The sequence below is a fragment of the Dreissena polymorpha genome, chromosome 4 (genome assembly GCF_020536995.1).
Source record: "Dreissena polymorpha isolate Duluth1 chromosome 4, UMN_Dpol_1.0, whole genome shotgun sequence".
Classification (NCBI taxonomy): Eukaryota; Metazoa; Mollusca; class Bivalvia; order Myida; family Dreissenidae; genus Dreissena; species Dreissena polymorpha.
Window position 1 is genome coordinate 92576975 of NC_068358.1, and position 22848 is coordinate 92599822.

The following is a 22848-nucleotide window of genomic DNA, read 5'->3' on the forward strand; positions in this document are numbered from 1 at the left end:
TAACCGTAAAAATCTACTTTTAGTAACTTATGCATTGAACGATTAAAATGCCTAAGATAGTGCCTTCATATCTGAAGCCAACGAAACAAGGGAGACAACTCTTTGAAGAGATCAATTTCGATATTAGTTAAGTTTTACTTGTTCAAATAAGAATCCTGCTAAAAAGCAAACAGTAAGAAAATAAGCTGTATGCATTATTTCTTGTAATAATTAGATAAAAGTATACACGATAGGCTTAAATAATATTTTTTATATAACTGTTTTGGGCACCAATTCCACCTTATTATCGCATGAATGGCTCATGAATGTTGTACCCCCACATTTAAAACCCTAAAAAGGAAATGCAGAAATAAATTACTGTTTTACTTATGAAGACCGATGTTTTATTTTTTCGTTGACCATAAACCGAAGGCTCGATCACCATGGGAGCGCACACACGTTTGCCACTATGAATCATCAATCAACGATATGTTGCTGAGCTGACCAGTCTTGTTTAAAATTAGACGGTGAACATTTATTTATGAAAACAATTGATCTTAAGTAAATTGGGCTCAATGCATGCGCGTAAAGCTAAGAAGATACTTTTTATAAAAACAAACATGACTGCACAGGCTAATCTGGGACGACGCTTAACGCACGAGCACTAAGCCCAGTTATCCCATGACGAGACTCAAATGACCTCACGCCGCTGACCTGGTTGAGATAGACTTGGACGGTGATTTAGCTCCGCTCCCCGTTGTCTCGCACGTACGCGCCGTCCAGGTGTGGTTGGAAGTAGTCGCCCGGGTCGTACCGCAGGAACCGCAGTCTGACATATTGCTACATGAGCTTCCTTTTGTTAAAACGGGGCTTATTGTATGTGCGTAAAATGTCGTTCTAGATTAGCCTGTGCAGTCCGCACATGCTAATCAGGAACGACATTTTCCGCTCTTAATGAATTGTTCTATTTAAGGGTGTCTCTTCTAAAAGAAATCCAATCCAGGTGGAAATTATTTCCCTGATTCGCAGGCAGTAAACATAAATGCACAGGCTTATCTGGGACGACACTTTACGAAAATGCATTAAGATCTGTTTTCTCAGAAAAATGCTCATATATTGGATGGTTTTTGCATGTTTTCGCAAAGTCCTTCAGCGACTAATGCATTATTTGAGGATTCCTTATTGTTCATATGTGTATCAAGATATCAAAACGCTGACAGCTTAGAAAGACTGTTGGCTTTATCACAAGTTCATTGTAGGTACATATAGCCTGCGACACGGTATTCTCGCTGTACTAAAGGAAAGGTCTAAATATCATGCTAATATATCGGATAAATGATTCAATATGTTATCACATTTTACATTACTGCATTTCAGCCTTACTTATTTTTTTCAACAAATCGGAACTGTAGTCACAACAACAATATTAAACTTTCCACCATTCTCATTTATAATGACATCGGGTATTTCTGCTTTAAATATGATAGATAGTACACAAATATTATTAAACATTAGTAAAAAAAGATCTGAAATACCCGCGAAAGTTTTTATAATTTTAAATAATTTTAATTTAATGAAACAAATTTCAAGGTAGTTTTCTACCTCTGTTTCGATTTTTTCTTTAAAAATCAATCAAACTCGTTATACCCCCGTCACAACGGACTGGCGTCCTTACTGCGTCCTTACGGCGACCCAGGTCGCAGTTAGGACGCCATAGACGCCGGAAGGACGCAGTAAGGACGCAAGAGGACGCAGTGAGAACGCCGAAAATTGCTAAGGACGCGAGCCAACGGCGACCACTTTGAACATGTTCAAATAGTCGCCGAAGTCCGGCATTTTACGGCGTTCTGTTAAGGACGTGGCAGGGACGCCGTAGAGACGCAGTAGTCGTAGTAAGGACGTGGTAGGGTCGCCTTAAGGTCGCCATGGACGTCGTGTGGTCGCCGCTCAAACCCACAGAAAATGATAATTGACTGATAATTGACTGCAAGGCGACCGTACGGCGACCTTATTGCGACATTAGTACGTCCTTTGTACGTCCTCAGAACGACTATGGTCGCAATAAGAACGCAGTAAGAACGCCAAGGACGCCGCTCGGGCGCCGTATGGTCGGCTTTGGTCGCCGTAAGGACGCAGTACGAACGCGGTAAGGTCGCCAGGGAAGTATTAAGAACGCCATGAGGACGCGCAGAACGCCATAAACCAGGACGCTGGTGTGACGGGAAGGCGAAAAACAGCATTTTTACCGAAAGTCATTGGCGTCCTTACTACGACAATCAGAAATTTCCAGAAACACAGTCTTAGGTCGCCATAAGGACGCCAGTCCAGTGTGACGGGGCTTAACATTCGAATATTGTTTAAGTTTGACCAGAACAATCACTAAAAATAAGTAGTGTGCAACCAAAGAAATTTAACAATAATAATAATGGCTGACCCAAGCCCCTGCAAGCAGGCGTACGCATTAAAAATCGAAAACGTGAAGAAGTTAAATGGCACATTTTTGGACAAAAAATCAATAAGAATCGATTGATATTGGCAGCGTGAGACGTTTTCTTGCAGATTAAATAAGTGACCGACTTATTAATTTTCCAAATGATTGTTTGTAAACAAAAGCCAGGAGGCATGAACGCAATGCCGCGAGAATAGCCGACCTGCGAATACCAAGTTTGCGTATATATTTTATCTAGCGTCTGCAGATATTTGCCACATTCTTTTAAAAAGCGTTGAACACACGAGGTAGATTTGAATACAATTAGTACGGTGATACTGGTCGTAAATTGAGCTGTAAGTCGGATCTATTGTTGTCAAATATTTATAGAAAGTAGCATTGTCAACAAGAAACAATTTAAATAATCGTACCCTGCAGTAAAGAAGAAGCTTTATCGAGATATATTTAAGAATAAAAAAGCTATATTTGAAGTTACATGTACGTAATTGAAATCACTGCACATGGAAAATTATTTAATAGCTTATAAAAGATTATTTAATACGCACACAATACCTTTCATTCAACCCCAATACTTTTCTGTCGCGCCACATTTCCGGTACGTGTCTTTTGATACGCTCCCATATCCGGTCCGCCTCTTCCACGGTGTCCCATATACATCGCGAGCTTTTGCGCACATCTGTCATTTTTATCTGTCTTATAAAACACAATTTTATGAAATCAAGGGCGGAAATCGAGGCGCGTGAAAATCAACTACCTCGGTATTCGATGTCGCGGTTTCTTTAATATCATGATTGAGACATGCATATTTAACGGGCATCATCCCTACCTTTGCTGGGAATGAGTGGAGGATATATGTGAATAATCATTTCAATCAACATATTGCCAAGCAATATGGTCCCCTACCAGTGAAACTTCACCATTGTCAGTATTTGTTTTACATTTGTTGCCATAGCAACCACAATTTTTGACGTTAGAACAAAATGAATTGACGTGCATAATCTCCATATTGCCATTTGTCCATTTATCAAGTTTCATGAAAAAATATGAAGAACTTTTTTAAGTTATCGCAGGATCCAGAAAAGTGTGACGACAGACTGACAGACAGACTGACACACACAGCGCAAACCATAAGTCCCCTCCGGTTTCACCGGTAGGGGACAATAATAATATGTGCAGCAAAAATGGTAGTAATCACAACTTTGAATACTAATCGTTTAGAATCAGGTAAACTTGTGGGAACAAACATGTAATTGTACACGTTACCTTCCACCCCCGACGTTGACTAGGGCCTCTTCATACCCCATCACTTCCATCTGGGCTATATAGTCCTCACACTCCTGTGGAAAACCAACATACATCGTCCATAGCAGAATGAGACACATCAAATAAAAAAACAGACTTTTCTACCTGTGATCAATTCATTTTCATCCTGACCACCTTAAAATGAAAGGCGATTGTACAACCAGCTAATGACAGGTTCAGTTTAAATAGTTTGAAATAGTTACTCCAAGGTACTTAGCAGATTCAGCGGATTTTAGGGTTTTATCATGAAGGGTATATTGGAAGATGGTGGGGTTCTTTTTACGGGTGATTCTTAGCATCTCACACTTGTCCGGGTTGAACTATATAGCGCAGTCCCGCTCCCAGCCTTCAAGTCTCTGTAAGTCCTCTTGTAGTTGTTTACGGCTGTCTGTCCCTTAATTGTAAGGTAGACGTCATCCGCAAATAACCTTGTCTTACTTAAGACAGTTTCTGGCAGGTCATTGATGTATGCCAGAAACAGAATTAAATTTAATTAAAAAATGACTTTTAATAGCAGCGATGAATTCAGAGCCAATCACGAAATAAAGTCTACGACGGACTTATGTGCACCTAGTTCTGGCTACCATAACTTTAAATGTCGCTTTTTATGACTTTTTACTGGCGCGACTTTATATGTCAATACTAAATAAACTGTACGCTGAAGTTTCTTTAGCAAATGTGCACCATGTTTGTGCAACAAGAAGGAGATATATGCAGTTTTCTATTGTTTGGATTGTGATGATAAGTTTTGCGAAGGCTGTGGAAACTGGCACAGGACATCAAAGGCAAGCAATGATCATAGATATCGACAGTTGAAGAAGCGCCACCGTCAGGTGTGGCTCAAATGATACAGAAACCGACCATCTGTCCGAATCATCCATCCGAAAAAGTAAGCTACTTTTGTATTGAAGAGGACAAACTGTGTTGTCATCACTGTGCCATCACCAGCCACAGACAGTGTAAGCACTTGTATACAATAGAAGAATGTGTGCAAAAGCAGTATGCACCAGAAAAGTTATTACCACCTTCCATTCAGTTTTCCCATTGGGAACATAAAAGACCCATGTATAAAAATGTTCTCAAATAAAGATGGAAGAAATAAATGATTGTTGCAAGCGTATTTCAGATGGATTTATTGCTTTTGAGAATAAAATGGAGACCATGATCAAGCATGAGTCCAGCCTACAGGCAGAAGTGACCAGAAGTTCTGACCCGGTCAAAGAATTATTGCAGGAAATGCATACTAAACTTAAATCTGCATTCAGCACTCTGAGAAACAAGTGATGGACCAATGTCAAGCAAGAGTAGCAGAACTAGTGTTAAGAAGTCAGGAAAAGCAAGCTACAGTCAGATCTTTTGAAAGCAAAATCAAAATACATGTTGTATATCAAGAAAAGTTTAGAAAGAGTAAAGAGCATGGTCATGATCAGCATATATTCATTCTTTGTCACGATATGAATACACTGTTGACATCTGGTCAAGGTATTGCAAGCTTGTGAAAAACAAGTCGATGTCAGTGATAGGCATTGAACAAAAAACTTCTACAGATCAAATTTTCAATAGCATTCTAAATGCGATGCAAATTACACTGAAAAGTTTTGATATGACAAAACAAACTGACAAGTGACGGTCGAGAAATAAAATTAACTGTATAAACACATTTCATTGACATGCTGTTACATCTCAAAAGAAACTGCCGAGTGACAGTTGAGAAATTGAGTTACGGTACTGGTAATTTTATGCAATTGTGAACTAGTATCCTCATTTACCTATCATACTAAGTACAAAATGCTTAACTTTTTGTAATGTAAATTGTAATATATTCCCAAATAGTAAACTGTTGTTGCACATAGGTTAAGATAAACATAATGCAATGCCATACATTATCATTGCCTTTAAGAAGAAATTCATCAAACACTTGTATGTATTTAATACCATCTGAATTATATATAAATGTATATATAAAAATCAAACATATAACATACTCACCTCATTTGTACACTCAAACTGTATCATGATACTGCCATTTTTCATGATAACAAAAATGTATCAAGTCCTAATCGACACACTTTAAGTTTTTTAATTAAGTAATTTAAAAAAAAGTAATTATTGAAAGTGCATTTGATTTTTTTTAAGTCGTGAACATCACAATGACATTGTCAGAGATTTAAAAAATAATGTTCAAGTGTTGGTACTCTTCAATTATATTGTTTATAGTTTACATTAGTTTTTTCCCTTATGCCACAAGTGTTTTGTTGGTGTTCAACTGTTTAATTATTTAATTTACTGATCGTTATGCATTTGAAAAGTTCTGATGAATCCTGGTCTGTTCGCCCTGCTTTCTGTACTCCGTGAAGGAAGAAGAAGGAGCACTTAGTAATGTAGTGATTCAACAATCCGGTCTTTTCTGATGTATCATTACTGTTTGTTTTCCATAAGATGCTAACCCTAATGATTTACTATCACAGTTACCTTTCCGAAGTGTGATTTTCACTTGTACATTTTCTTGATTGTATTATGTTTATTTTCTATTTGCTGCCATTGTATGATTTAAACATGTACTTGTATAATTTGTCTGTCCGTCTGTCTGACAGTCTGTGGGTCCGTTTGCCACACATTCCGTTTGATCTCGGTATATTTGCCCTGATTTTATAACCATAAAGGGGTGTAAAAAAGAAGTTATAAATCTATATTGTTTTGCTTTTATATATACCTTACATGTGTAACCGGAAAGGACAATAGGTTTAGCCTTGGTTCGTTTCTATGCCGTTTGTTCCAAATTTTATCCTGCCAATACACCAGCAAGAAATATATTTCAAAAAGATACTCGGCGTATATCTCGACTTTGAAATACAGTTAGAAAAAAAACTTTTTAAAATAATGAAATTGAAAACAAAAGTTGTTTTTCATTTGTTCTTTGTATGTCCACCTCATGAAACGTGAGTTATTAAGTGCGCATATACTTAAACCACACAATTGTTTTCATAAATACAAATTATACTACGGGATATTACATCCTGTTTCCTAACATGGCTTATTATCAGTGTATTTCTTCAACATCGAAATATGTAGAATTTACCCACAGTTATCTTTTTACACATTAAAATCGCACTTTCAGAGCCGCGTCATGCGATCATGGGTCTTACGGCGTTTCGGCAGCGTCGCTCAAGCCCCGTCTGGAGCTTGTCAGGAGCAGCGCTGACCGCTATAAAATCACGCAAGGTTTCGTGGTCTCATAATTTATCTCCTGACCAGACTGTGAGATGCGCAGTTTCATCAAACTCATTGACATTTTGTATGTATGTTGCTCATATGAAAACCTTGCATGGACGTGCTTTGTGGGCTTGGCGGGTTAGGGTAAAAGTACTAAGAATTGAAAACAAACTGTTTATGAATAATAACTTGAATATGATAGGAGTATTTGTATCTGAACTGTTTGGTTAAGTAACTTACATGTATACCAAGTGTGTTTATCCATCTGGGACCATTTGGGTATAGAGGATGGTCACTTTTTATAAAAAGTAGAAAAACAAAACAAATTTCCGCTTAATATCTTTATTTTTTTCTATTGGGATTGTTATGAACATTTGATGCATGTATGCGCATTTTTTCAGTGGTTGTGTATTTTAACTTACTTTATATTGTCATGTGGAAACATAGTTTTGTTCGGACCATTTGTCTTTATGTTTTGTTCGGACCATTTGTCTTTATGTTTTGTTGATGTGTTAAGTTGGTATATGGTATGTTAACATCATCATGTAGAAACTACATTTTGTTCTGTACATGTGTCGATTTCATATGCTTATTTATCGATTGATGTAAGTGTTCTCGGATCAACGGTTTATACAAGAAGAAAATATAATTTAGTTAATAAATACGAGACCTAATTAACAAATACGTCTATGGTTGAATTGTTCGCTAATTCTTTTGTTTAAATGGCATTAAAATGTATTCTTTATCACACTGTTAATAGTATTACACTTTAGAAAAATATAATAGCAATACAAACAGTTATAAAATTATTCCCTTCTTTTTGATTCTTCGACCTTTTGAAGCAGTGTCTAAAGCACTACCACTCGACTATTGATGTCACTACAGATTTCGCCTATTTAAGACAATTACGTGTTACACATATATTTTCAATTCTTGAATACACGCGTATCAAATACAAACGTCAACAAACGTTGAAACGCGCCATTAAAACATTGAAACGCGAATTATTATCAGTTTGGTTTTACACAGTGTCCTTGTGACACATTGTGGCACACTTAATAACTCCATGCAACGAACTAAATTAGTTTACACATTAAATGTTCATTTACGGAGCAAATAATGACAAAAAATGACATATCTACTTCTATCAGTTATCTGAATCTGCGTTGAAAAATACTCACAAAGAAGTTTTAAAGAAATTATTCCATTAGGGTCACTGTATCACTCCAGTCGTGCGAACACATGGCCAACACATCACAATTAAACGTTCATCCATACTATGAACTCATGTAAATACAAAATGTTGTATTGAACTGGTAATGAAAGTATATAAAGAACTTAATATGTTATATTGAACAACCCGGTACTAATAAGTATATATAAGAAACTTATTAAAATTGAACTCGTGATGATTCTACGCTCCTCTGTCTGGTAAAAAAAACAACATAAAATCTACCGTCGGACAAAAATCTTTAAAAGCCGGAGAAGTCACATCTAAATTATAATACTTTATTGTCATAAAACAACTGTAAATGCCAATTTTACAAACGGTAAAACTGAAAGATGTGTGCGCAAGTTTATATATACGTTTCGATTTGAGTCGTGCTCTGTGAAAAAGGGGTTTAATGCATATGCGTAAAGTGTCGTCACAGATTAGCATGTGCAGGTCGCACAGGCTAATCAGGGACGACACTTGTCGCCTTAACTTGATTTTTGCTAAGAAGAGACTTTCTTGCAACGAAAAATATCGTAACAGCGGTAAGTGTCGTCCTTAGCCGATTAGCCTGTGCAGACTGTACAGGCTAATCTGGGACGGTACTTTACGCACATCAATGAAACCCCTTTTTCACAGAGCACGGCCCATATACATGTTCCCGACGCAACTCTCTGGGCAATATCTGAAATATCGATACTAAACGTTACTTTCCACTTTGAAAATAATGCAACATGCAACGGTATGACTTCAAACGACAAATAACTACATCGAATAAAATTCATGAAACGTACAACTGACAGTGATGAGTGCGTCCTTTAAAGTGTTGTCCTGAATCCGTATCGGACGATACTAAGGGCTTTTATGATATTTTTCGTTTAAAGATAGTCTCTTCTAAGCAAAAATCTAGTTTTTAAAAGCGGAAATTGTCGTCTCTGATTAGCCTGTGCGGACTGCACAGGCTAATCTGGGACGACACTACACACATGCATTAAACCCCCTTTTCATAGAGCACGGCCCATTTGTACTTAAAAAAAGATGTTGCTTAAACTTTTTCACGGCAGAGTTACTTAAAAACAAAACATCAAAAAAACGTAAACGGACATCAACGAAAACTGCGTTGAAATGTACCTTATAAAATTAATAAACAAACGATAGAAAGCAAAGTAATTCTCTTCGTATGCACTGAAGCGATGGCAATAATGACGTCAAAGTGCGTTAAGCAACAACAACAGATTCAATAATGATGAAAGTTCCTTTAGCACTCATAACGACCACAGTGAACGCAATACTTTCACCGGCGACGAAGGCGGACGTCATTACGTTTCCGTCTGTTTAGCGGAATACATGACGTCTGTTCTGATAGTGTACTTCCGGCCCTCCTCCAGTCTAGAGCCCTCGTGCATGATGTCGTGTTGGAACACTAGGACGCTGCCTGCAATCATCGACCACGAGAATGTTAAATAGGTAAACCTGAAGTTTTGCCAAAGTGTGGATCAACCTTTTTACTAACTTACTTTATTTCTTTATCCTTTTTTGTAGATGTCCATATTTTGTCTTTTGTTATCTTTTCTTATTTTAATAATATAACACATCAACATTATATCGTAAAAAACATATTTTAGTTATTTATACATTGAACGATTTAAATGCCTATGATAATGCCTTCAAATCTGAAGCCAATGAAACAAGGGAGACAACTCTATGACGAGATCATGTTCAAAATAAAGCCACAATTTGGATATCAACTTAAAACATAACTTGTGCAAATAAGAATCATGCTAAGTAGCAAACAATAAGAAAATATGTTGTGTGTATTATTGCTTGTAATAAATTGATGAACGTGTACACAAGGGGCTTGAATTTCATTTTTTTTTATTGTACCTGTTTTGGGCACCAATTCCACCTTATTCTCGCACGAATAACTCATAAATGTTGTACTCCCACCTTTAAAACCCTGAAAAAAGGAAATGCAGAAATAAATGATTGTGTAACTTATGAAGACCGTTGTTTTTAGCTCACCTGTCACGAAGTGACATGGTGAGCTTATGTGACCGTGTGATGTCCGGCATTCGTATGTGCGTGCGTCCGTCCGTCAACAATTTGCTTGTGTAAACAGTAGACGTCACAGTTTTCATCTTTATGAAATTTGGTCAGAATGTTTATCTTGGTGAAATCTGGGTTGGGATTGTATTTGGATCATCTGGGGTCAAAAACTAGGTCACTAGGTCAAAAACTAGGTCAAATAATAGAAAAACCTTGTGTAGACAATAGAGGTCGCAGTTTTCATCCAATCTTTATGAAATTTGGTCAGAATGTTTATCTTGATGAAATCTGGGTTGGGATTGTATTTGGGTCATCTGGGGTCAAAAATTAGGTCACTAGGTCAAAAACTAGGTCAAATAATAAAAAAACCTTGTTTAGACAGTAGAAGTCACAGTTTTCATCCAATCTATCTTGATGAAATTTGGTCAGGATGTTTATCTTGATGAAATCTGGGTTGGAATTGTATTTGGGTCACCTGGGGTCAAAAACTAGGTCACTAGGTCAAATGGTAGAAAAACCTTGTGTAGACAGTAGAGGTCACAGTTTTCATCCAATCTTTATGAAATTTGATCAGAATGTTTATCTTGATAGAATCTGGATTGGGATTGTAATTGGGTCATCTGGGGTCAAAAACTAGGTCACTAGGTCAAAAACTAGGTCAAATAATAGAAAAACCTTGTGTAGACAATAGAGGTCGCAGTTTTCATCAAATCTTTATGAAATTTGGTCAGAATGTTTATCTTAATGAAATCTGGGTTGGGATTGTATTTGGGTCATCTGAGGTAAAAAACTAAGTCACTAGGTCAAATAATAGAAAAACCGTCAACAATTTGTTTGTGTAGACAGTAGAGTTCGCAGTTTTCATCCAATCTTTATGAAATTTGGTCAGAATGTTTATCTTGATGACATCTGGGTTGGGATTGTATTTGGGTCATATGGGGTCAAAAACTAGGTCACTAGGTCAAACACTAGGTCACTAGGTAAAATAATAGAAAAACCTTGTATAGACGATAGAGGCCAATCAGCGCCATCGTTTTAAAAGTGTATCATCCAATAAAAACGCCGCTTTTTAACAGCGTTAGGCACAGCCAGTGTAAAGAACTGCGTTTTTCTTATAACGCTTCTTAAATAAGTATAGATATTTTTAAACCAATAGATTTTTATTAAGGCACCGCACCAACACTGCAAAGTTTTCTATTTATAAAAATGGTACAGCCCAGTAAAATCGGGCTGTCCACTTTATGGCCGTTTTCGACGTTTTTATGCAGAGTTTTATGTTAAGCAGTGTGCTCGGGCAATGGTTTTTAACCGAAGTTCCGAGGGTAAACAATCCCATTAGTTAGTTAGACAAAAGGTCACAGTTTTCATCCAATCTTTATGAAATTTGGTCAGAATGTTTATCTTGATATAATCTGGGTTGGGATTGTATTTGGGTCATCTCGGGTCAAAAACTAGGTCACTAGGTCAAATAATAGAAAAACCTTGTGTAAAAATAGAGGATACAGTTTTCATCCAATCTTTATAAAATTTGATCAGAATGTTTATCTTGATGAAATCTGGGTTGGGATTGTATTTGGGTCACCTGGGGTCAAAAACTAGGTCACTAGGTCAAATAATAGAAAAACCTTGTGTAGACAATAGAGGTCACAGTTTTCATCTAATCTTTATGAAATTTGGTCAGAATATTTATCTTGATGAAATCTGGATTGGGATTGTATTTGGTTAGTCAGGTGAGCGATTCAGGGCCATCATTGCCCTCTTGTTTATTTTCGTTTACCATAAAGCAAAGGCTTGATCACCACGAGAGCGCACACACGTTTGCCACTAACAATTGTCAATCAAAGATATTTTACAAACAACAATTTCGTTATTATATAGTACTAAGCGTTACGTTACATGAATATTAGTGTACTATAACTGCAATGAAATACCCCATTTATACTAATTATTTTATGTAAATGTTCTCAACGCATGTCAACGTATGTTTGTATTATTGCAGTTATGTTATGTAGTTAACAAGAAATACAATGTTACACAGAATAACATTTTCATTTTACTTTGTTCTAAGCTAGGCCTGCATGTCAGCTACCAACACTCAACATTTCATAGAAATAATTTGCAGAACATACAAAAGGGTTTTCTATTTTTAGTAACATAGCAATTAACCTTGATCTGACTGGCATATAAGCGACGTACAGAAAAGGTCAACACATTTACTTTATCGTCACAAACGATTTTGAGCTTAAACAACTTTCTTTTTTGTGGGCTAACTGGTTTACTAAAACCAAGAACAGAGCTGGTTTACTAGTACTAATTTCACATAGGTATTGAACTGAAAACTGCCCCACTTGAATCTGAGGTAGGGGAGAATGGCCGTATAGAAGATTTCAGGACTTATCCCAACACATGATATGCGGCCGACCCGAGGATCTAGCCACGATCCTCGCGTTAGTAGTCTAGCGCTCGATGACTGAGCTGACCAGTCTTGTTTTTAGCAAGAAGGTGAACATTTAATTTATGAAAAAAACAAGATCTGTGTTAGTGAAACGCAAAGACCTATACTGTGCTTTGAAGCCGCACGGCAGCTATTATAGAAACAAAGTTATATTTTGAATGTAAAGGTCACAGTGACCTTGGCCTTTGACCTAGTGACCTCAAACCATGTTTGATTGTAGATCTCAATAAGATGCATGCACATGTGAAGTTTTAAGAACATAGACGCAAGAGTTTTGATGTTATGAGCAAGGTTAAAGTTCTGGGACAGACAAACGCATACAATGACAGACAGACAGGCCAAAATTAATATACCCCCTGATCATTCGATATGGGGGCAAACAAAGATACTTGGTAAATAAGGCTCAATGCATGTGCGTAAAGCTAAGAAAAGACTTCCTTTAAACAAGAGCACCGCATAGCGGTTGTTAATGCTCAGCTGCGGGTGCAGTTTTAATAAATGAAAGCTTGTCAGAAGATTTTTTTTTAAAAGGTCACAGTGACTTTGGCTTTTGAAATAGTGACCCAAAAATGGGTGTGGCGTGTAGAACTCATCTAGGTGCAGCTACATATGAAGTTTCAAAGTTGTAGGTGGAAGCACTTTGATTTTAGAGCCTATGTTCAGGTTTTAGCACGACGCCTACGGCGGACGGCGAACGACGAGCTGGCTATGAAAATACCTCGGGTTTTCTCCAAAAACAGCCGAGCTAAAACATTACTTCACAGGCTGATATTGGACGACACTTAACGCATCAGCGCTACGCCAAGTTTTCCCAGAACGAGGCTCATATGCTGACCTGGTTGAGGTAGACTTGGACGGTGATGTAGCTCCGCTCCCCGTTGTCTCGCACGTACGCGCCGTCCAGGTGTGGTTGGAAGTAGTCGCCCGGGTCGTACCGCAGGAACCGCAGTCTGACACGGCAACATATTACTACATGGGTTCCTTCTGGTAAAACGGGGCGTAAAATGTCGTCCCAGATTAGCATGTGCAGCCCGCACATGCTAATCAGGAGAGACATTTTCCGCTCTTAATGAATTTTTCGATTAAAGGGAGTTTCTTAACGAACATTCAATCCAGGCGGAAAGTATTTCCTTGAATCGCCTGTGCGGAATCATCAATGCATAGGCTTATCTGGGAAAAAACTTTACGCACATGAACTGTTTTCTCAGAAGTCGACTCATATATTTGATGATATGTGCATGTTCTCGTGACTAAGGTTGCAATATTTGGGGATTCCTTGTTGTTCATATGTGTATCAAGATTTCAAAACGCTGACAGCTTAGAAAAATTGTTGGCTTTTTCAGTTTATTTTTAAAAATTGTATAATCACAAGTGCATTGTAGATACAAATAGGATCTGGCACGAGTTGTCATATAATAACATATTTTATTAAACGAGCTCAGGAATTTCCAATTTGTTCCTAAAAAAACTATTGAAACTCGACACATTCGAATATTATTAAAGTTTGACCAGAACAGTCATTAAAAAAAGTAGTGTGAAACCAAAGAAATGTAACAATAATAATAGCTTACCCAAGAACCTGCAACCAGACGTACGTATTAAAAATCGAAAAACGTGAAAAAGTTAAATGGTAAATTTAATTTCAAGATGGATTTAAGCATATATCGGCTTCAAATAATGTTTTCCATCATTTTTGGACATTCAAAAAATAAGGATCGATTGATATTGGCAGCGAGAGATGTTTTCTTGCAGATTAAATAAGCGACTATCTTATTTACTTTCCAAATGTTTGGTTGTAAACAAAAGCCAGAGGGCATGAACACAATACCGCGAAAAAAGCCGACCCGCGAGAATACTAGGTTTGCGTTTATATATAGCGTCTGCAGATATGTGTCACATAACATTACGAGGTAGATTTAAAAACAATAAGTTAGATGGCCGTCGTCGTAAATTGAGCTTCTAGTCGGAACTTTATTTGTCAAATATTTATAGAAAGAAGAATTGTCAACAGGAAACGATTTACAGAATCGTACCCTGCGGTAAAGAAGAAGCTTTATCGAGATTATTAAATATGCGCACAATACCTTTCATTCAACCCCAACACTTTTCTGTCGCGCCACATTTCTGGCACGTGACTCTTGATACGCTCCCATATCCGGTCCGCCTCTTCCACTGTGTCCCATATACATCGTGAGCTTTTACGCACATCCGTCATCTTTACCTGCCTAATAAAACACGAGTTAATTAAATCATGGGCGGAAATCGAGGCGTGCTAAAAACAACTACCGTTACCTCAGTATTCCATGTCGCGGTTTCTTTATTATGATAATCGATACATGTCCATTAAAGGGGCATGAAACCATCCGATGCTGGAAATGCTAGGAGGGTATTTGTGAATTATCAGATCAATCAACACATATATAATTATAAAAGGTCAAGCCAATATGATCGTAAACACAACCTGGAATACTAATCGTGTAGGATAGGGTAAGTGGTAACAAACAATTATACACGTTACCTTCCACCCCCTACGTTGACTAGGGCCTCTTCATACCCCATCACTTCCGTCTGGGCTATGTACTCCTCGCATTCCTGTGGAAAACCAACATACCGGTACATGTACATGTACATCGTCCATAACAGAAAGAGACAGACCAAATAAAAAAGGACTTTTTCTTTTTGTTTAATATCAATGCATTTTTCACCCTGGTCCCCTTTTACTAAAGGCGATTGCCCAACCAACCAATGCGAGATAAGCGATGGATGGATTGTTCGGTTTTTGTTATGTACTGTTAATGCGTCAAAGTGATTTGTGGTGGGCCAATTAATATGTTATATATTCGCAGAAATGATTGTTTTCAATAATCGAATCATGTTAGTTCAAGCAAACTCAGTCAAGTGTATGTATATTGCATACTGGTGAATAATTATGATAAAAAATTATTGCTTAAACAAGAGGAACACAAGGAAATCAAAAGTAAACATTTCATTTGTTTAACGCAATATTAATCATTATGTAGCAAACCGATATAAAAACCTTACGTCTTCAAAGTAAGTCTATATCGGGGTTTTGTTTATCGGAAACATGCCAACAATTGAAAAATAGTAAATACGTGCCGTCATTCTCGACACAAAGCAAAAACCACATGAGAAATATTATCTTGGGCAGTCACAAATGTACACCAATAATCTAAACCCTTGAATTTACAAAGCAAAATGGTGAAAATCAAGCTTGTGGTCATTCACAGAAAAAAAAGATAAACCGACTAACTCCACTATATACATTCTTACATTTGTTGTGAAGACATTATAGAGCACAAACGCCAGCTTTCCTTTAAAATCTTGCGGAAGTTCGATGTCCTCGCGTGTAATTTTGCCATCAAAACTGTCGGTACCGTTTATCGTGAGATCCGCAGTCTGTTCTTCGATTTGTCTCCCTTGAACATTTTCCATCAGAGTAGTAGTTCCCTCCCTTTGGAGGTCTTCCACGAGTGTTGACATTTTTCGAACTGTAATAATTTTGACAGTTTACTTCATCGCCAATTGTTTTCGGTCACACTGTTACACTTTCGTGGTATAATCCTGTTCAGATGTGTTTGAAATTAATAAAGAAAAGCATTAAACGTACGCCTAAGTTTTGTAGATTGAAGTTTCCAAACCGAAAGTAGGTCTAGCCTTACTCTAGCGTAAAAAATGAAATCTGGCACATACAATTCAATCGAAACGTGTTAGCTTCAGTCGTTCGTCTTCAACGTATTATATCCACGAAGAAAGCTATATTTAGTTACAAAATCCGGTTTCTTAACACTTCTATAGTCCATTTTAAACGAGTAATTGCTATCTTTGATTCGCTTTATAACTCACGGCTATAAAAAGAACGAAAACATCGAACTATTTTTAGCACATTCGTCAAACTACGGAAGAAAATACCATTCGTTAAACCATTATCATCTCGTAATGTTATATCAACACAATAAATACTGTTTGATTATTTATTCTAGTTAAAAAATAATTAATTATAGTCTACATTTATGTATAATGTTTTTAATATGGATGAAATAAACATTAACTGCTGTTCGACAATATGTATTCTTAGTTTCATCTCCAGCAGAGACAGTTTTAATATATATTATCTCAATAGGCTTTTTTTAAAGGGATCTTTTCACGGTTTGGTTAATTGACAAAATTGAAAAAAATTGTTTTAGATTCGCAAATTTTCGTTTTAGTTATGATATTTGTGAGGAAACACTATTACTGAACATTTACCATAGTCCAATATAGCCATTATATGTATCTTTTGACGATTTGAAAACCTAAAAATTATAAAGCGTTGCAACACGAAACGATTTAATAATTTTGAGAGTTCTGTTGTTGTCGTTTAAATTTACGAAACTACGAAGATTGCTTATATAAAGTATAAAATACTTGGTTTGTGTATTGTTATTTTACCTACCCGGCGGAATAGCGGAGAGGGCTTATGCGTTTATACCTCAGACTAATTTCAGGACTCCGGGGGTCACTGGTTCGAGCCCTGGTACCGGCTACTTTTTTTCCTTTTTTTTTAAATTTTATTCTAGATTTTTTACTGGAGCTTTTAAGATCCAATGTTTACATTTATCAATATAAAGCATTTAATGACAAACTTCAAAATATGCCAAAATCTGTGAAAAGGTCCCTTTAAATAAATGGACTACATTTTCTCTTTACGTTTTTCAACAAAGTATATTGACGTCAAAAAGCAAATACACAGGAAATGACGCCACGGCGTCAAAAGTGACTCAAATTATCGACAAAAACAATCCCATTCTTTTACAAACCAATTATATCATAATATAATATTATTATAATAGGTTCTACCTAATGTACGGACAAAAGCTTAATTGTTTTAAAGCGATTTACAAATATTGTATGATTGTAATTACATTAACTATCGTACTCACAACTCATCCTTGCAGGCTGTGCAGTACTCACAACTCATCCTTGCAGGCTGTGCAGTACTCACAACTCATCCTTGCAGGCTGTGTACTATCGTACTCACAACTCATCCTTGCAGGCTGTGCAGTACTCAAAACTCATCCTTGCAGGCTGTGCAGTACTCACAACTCATCCTTGCAGGCTGTGCAGTACTCACAACTCATCCTTGCAGGCTGTGCAGTACTCACAACTCATCCCTGCAGGCTGTGCAGTACTCACAACTCATCCTTGCAGGCTGTGCAGTTTGAGTTTAAAAACCGGTTCTAAGCCGTCTATGTTGAGGCTCAAAACCCCACAATTTAGTACATTAATGATAATAAAAAAGTTTAGTTCAATAACACATAAATAGTAAGTAGATTTTTAGTATAACAACTATAATAAAAGAGCAGAAGTCAAACACTTGTCATTAAATTTATTATACGGGCAAAAGCCCGCGAAGCGGGCGTTGACCTTTCAAACATATGGGAATTTAAACATAAAATTACATAAGAATACCACATATGGATACGTCTCAAAAAAATTTGCCACGCGACATATATTTTCGCGATGCTATTTATGACCTTGAACAAATCAAAAACACTTTGACATATGCTAAATCACATGTAAATACATACCTCAGGAAAAGTTATATCAATGACATCATAATTGTGTAGCGAATCGCACTAAATATTCTCGCATTATTTGTTTTTCTTCGCAACCGTTCCAGAATTAAGGTAGTGCACCTCTAATGGGCACATATCCAAATATAATCTAATTAATTATTTTCTTAATCAGCATCATTTCACTGAACTTCATGCAAATTTGTAGGTAGGCTTTCCATGCTTTTAAAAAAAATATACCGATTTTTTCAAAACCACCCCCACGCTCGGCTTTTGTCCAGTTTATTTTCACCCCTGGGGAATATAAAAGTTCCATAATTCATTCAAATTTCCAAATATGAGCATGCAGTTGGTGTGTACAGATGCTGTAAAGGTGTTTAAAGTTTAAACAAGATGAAATAAGTATTCTTTTACAGACATTTATTTTTTACAAATTTTTATCTATGGAAGAGCACCATGAAATGTAAGTGATTTCAGCCAAGTAAAAATTGGGTCGGTTAAAAACAAAGTGTCATAAAATTCAAAATAGTATCATTTAAGTCATATTTTAAACTTAGTTTTTATAGAAACACTATATACAGCAAAAATACCAAGAACTAGACAGATTTACCGTTTACTTTTTGAAATAAAAATAAAAATGCAACATGCATGGTTCGTATTTTCAACAGTAAATCACCCAATTTCGCCATAACGTTGTTTTAATTTTAATAATTGAAAAATGTGCATAAAAATTGCAACATATTTAACAATAAATATAGCTTATATGCCATATTAAATCAAATTACGTAAGAAAATAAATAAAACGCGTCGCAAAAAAGTATACGTCGTCGGCAGGATTCGAACCTGTGCGGGAATATCCCAAAAGATTTCTAGTCTATCGCCTTAACCACTATGCTACGGCACCTAATAGTAGGCTCTTCAACCTTCGAAGAAATCGCGGGAAATCATTAGAGGTGCACTACCTTAAGTCATTACTCAATTATCAATGCTCTTCTTCAGTGGGTATAAGCCGAAGACTGGTTCACTACATATAGTGACAGTCTTTACCAAACACAATTTAGGTGAACATAACCCGTCTTTAATATATTGCCGAAGCTCAGATTTCTGTCGAATTTATTTGCTTTGATCTTTTCGATATCTTATTGTTATTATTATCCTGACAAATCACAAACGCTTGTTAAAAAATTATTTGTTTTAAACATTATAGTTGGCATCTCTATTCTTACAGTATTCTCGCGGTATTTCAATAACGACACCCTACTGTTTATTTGTCAGAATATGTGACGAATTTTCCATTCGCTCTCAGAAAGCATTCTATACATAGATGGTGACGTCACTTCGTTATTGTCAGTAAGACCTATGAGTACACAATGTCTCAGAAAGAAGTTTTACGTGTGATCATGAGCAATATTCTGGTAAGTTGTCGTTGTTATCCACCAGGAACACATTTATTCACAAAATTTAAAGATATTCCGATCTCACTTTTTAGTCTTTTAGCTTTTACTTTTAACGTATTTACACCTCGTCTGCTCGCACTTTACCGATATCCCGAAAGGTTACATATCACTATAATTAGTTTAGGCATAAAACCACAAAATCCGATACCGTTGGATTTTCGTACCACAATCTTACGTAAAAAATCTTCCAGATTCGAAGTCAACAAAAAACAAGACATTTATAAATTGTCTGCATTAATGCCATTATTGACCAAATTTTAAGATATTTGTTGGTTTTCCGTTTTTAGAAGCTGTTCTGCGAAGGCAAGAGCTGGGCATCATACAAGCCATTCTATCCAGCAAAACTGACAGTTTTGGTTTACAGAAATCAACAAAGGAGGGATTCATGAACTATCAAATTTTCAAGCTATACACACAGTTATTATCTGTGGTGATCTTTATTGGTTTTGTTTGTTTACTTGGATGGAACATGTGTGAACTTTTATAGAACTTTGAAAAGTCTATATATGTCTATCTATAAACAAAAATCAGCTATTGTATAATAAGATCAGATGTGCAAACAATGTCAAAGGGTTGTTTAATTAACAATTTGAAGGCAATTATGCTGAACAAATATGAAAGTCCCCATGCAAATTTTGTCTGTATATCGACAAGTGTCTGCCGATAATTGTCAAACTAGTAATACAAAACTTACCACAAGTATGTAAAAGCACTAAGTACCTTTGATCATTTTTAGTAAGATAGTGTAATTCTAAACAGTAGCAAATAGCTTGTTTAGTAAATGCATAATGCAATTAATATGATTTCCGTTCTATTGTGTAATTAATAAATTGGTTGTTACTTGTTAATCCATGATAAATGTTTAATGGCTAGTACAAAACCAGCAATGTTAATTTTATAAAAGGTAATACAATAACACCACTTTGTCATTTCATATACGTAAATATTCTTGAAATATAGGTTGATGACAATGTTTTAGTTTTACTTATTTTGTAACTATTATTTTATGTGCAAATAAATGATGTGAAGTGTTTTGTATCTCCACACAATACCACATACCTTTTTATATATGTTCTGTGTTATGTGTTATTCGAATGTTTAAATAAAAAAATATGGATGATATAACATGATGCATTCTAATATTTGCATTCAAATTGTAACTATAGAGTTAAGTGTATGCAGTTTAGACTGTGATTTTAGAATTGCTACAAAATGGCTAGTTTTTTAGTGGCGACAAAATTTAAACTATTCAACAATAGTTTGCGAAAGAAAATTAGAAACCTGCAAGATACCTGTATTTATTAAATATTTTAATTGCGAATCAAGTATGTCGTTATGCTGTTACACATAATTATACATTGATAATAAATAAGAAGACAATTAGTGGTGTTAACGTTTCCCAACAGTAGAAATCATTCTTCTGATGAAGTCAGTGACATACAGACGAAAGCTCCAGGTATGGCTTTCAATACGTAGTGTGTGTTATTTGACGGTCTAAAACTTATTGGATTAAAAAAAAATCCTGTCAAATTTGTCAATCAAAATTGATTTGACACATCACATGATTTTGATTATGTTAAATCAGTGTACTGTATGCTAAATGCAACTGCTTTAGCAAGCTGTCAAGTTGAATTGAGACATTTGATTAAGCAAACTGTTTCCTGGGTAGGACCAGTATTTAGTGTCTATATGACGTACCATGACGTCGAAAGTCTACAAGACCTACTAAGTAGAACGAGAAATGTACTTCGACGTACAATTTTCACCGGCCCTTGAGTGTTAGCCAATCAGAGGACACCTTACGTCTGTTGCTTTTAGAGATTTTTGATATTGAACATTATTATTATTATTATTTATACTGAATTATGCGACTATCGACCGCTTTCTCATAGATACTGTGCGTATTTATTAAACATTATTATTATTATAATTTATACCAAATTATGCGACTATCGACCGCTAACTCATAGATATTGTGCGTATTTATTGACCTGGCGTGGCGGAATTAACCTCTGACTTATGCAAGTTATGGTTATCACAAAATACGACCAACGGGGAGTTTATAATACATTATTTATCCCATTAATGCTTGGTAACTGGTTACCGTTGGGAATTTCCTACACAGTAATGCGCTGGACGGTCGTGATACTCCGCCCCGCATGATCATTTCATACACACAATATGCTGAATAATTTTAATTTTAAAAAGGTAACAAATGAATCTTCTTCAAATATGTATATAATCTATTTCAATGCATTAAATACTTGAAACTTCTATGTGTTGTTTCTTTGCCATTCTTATATTTTTATTCATTTTGTCCTCAACTAAAAAAGAGATTTTAAACATTTATTATGAATAAATCTGAAGGAAAAGCGGCTCAAGAGACTAGTGTTTTGATTGGCTGTTCAAAAAATGTGTACGTAGAAGTACAAACATGTATGTCAAAGTACAAATTGTACTTTGACGTACAAATATATTCTTCGAAGTGTATTTTATATTCATGTCGACGTACAATTATTGTACTTCGACGTACATTTCTCTTTTTAACGTGTAGGTCTTCTTGACTTTCAACCCAAATGGTACGCCATAGTATGTCTTTAGGGTTATCTAAAGAATGCTTCCACTTTAAGGATCAATACAGAGACCTCCCAGTGACTAAGCCAGTTAGCAGACACCCCATCCACTATACCACAGACACCGAACCAGCTATAAATTCCTGTGGCTAGAAAAAAAAAGATGCTAGATCTTTAAGCTTGGAACATGTAACTCGTTTTAAGATTGATTTTTTTGGATGCATTACTTAATTATTGCAACAATTATCATATTTTGAACACAATCATATATCCATATATTTATTAAAAATACATGGTTATCAAAAAAAACTTAAAAAGCTTTTGCCCGTAAATTAGGTAGCACCTATAATCATATTATATATTTACAATTATGAATCATTATCAATCTTCATCATTATTTAGGTCGCCGTGGTTTAATGGACAGTGTTCGCCTAGCGACCGGGAGGTCATGGGTTCGATCCCCACTGTGGGAGCGTTCTTTTGATCTCTCCCTAAGATACCAAGTGCAGGTTTTACAGGAAACGGACTCTAGAACGTTTCAAATAAGTAGTGAGTACTTTCAATGCAATAGAGGTAAATAAAATACGT

General features: G+C 36.0%; 1 protein-coding gene across 2 annotated transcripts in view; it reads right to left on the reverse strand.

Annotated features, from left to right (window-relative positions):
• The window catches only part of LOC127880201 (uncharacterized), a 62899-nt gene extending 46344 nt beyond the window's left edge, over positions 1-16555 (reverse strand). Inside the window, exons 1-6 of one of the 2 annotated variants that reach the window (XM_052427478.1) lie at positions 15949-16553; positions 15176-15249; positions 14742-14882; positions 13493-13607; positions 10041-10113; positions 8439-9591 (exon numbers count right to left, since the gene is read on the reverse strand). In XM_052427478.1, the coding sequence (XP_052283438.1) occupies positions 9476-9591; positions 10041-10113; positions 13493-13607; positions 14742-14882; positions 15176-15249; positions 15949-16158 (729 nt within the window). In that variant the 5' untranslated portion in view covers positions 16159-16553 and the 3' untranslated portion in view covers positions 8439-9475. Of the gene's footprint in view, positions 1-8438; positions 9592-10040; positions 10114-13492; positions 13608-14741; positions 14883-15175; positions 15250-15948 lie in introns of those variants that run through there. The other variant, XM_052427479.1, reaches the window with a different exon arrangement.
• Positions 16556-22848: the final 6293 nt, after the last annotated feature.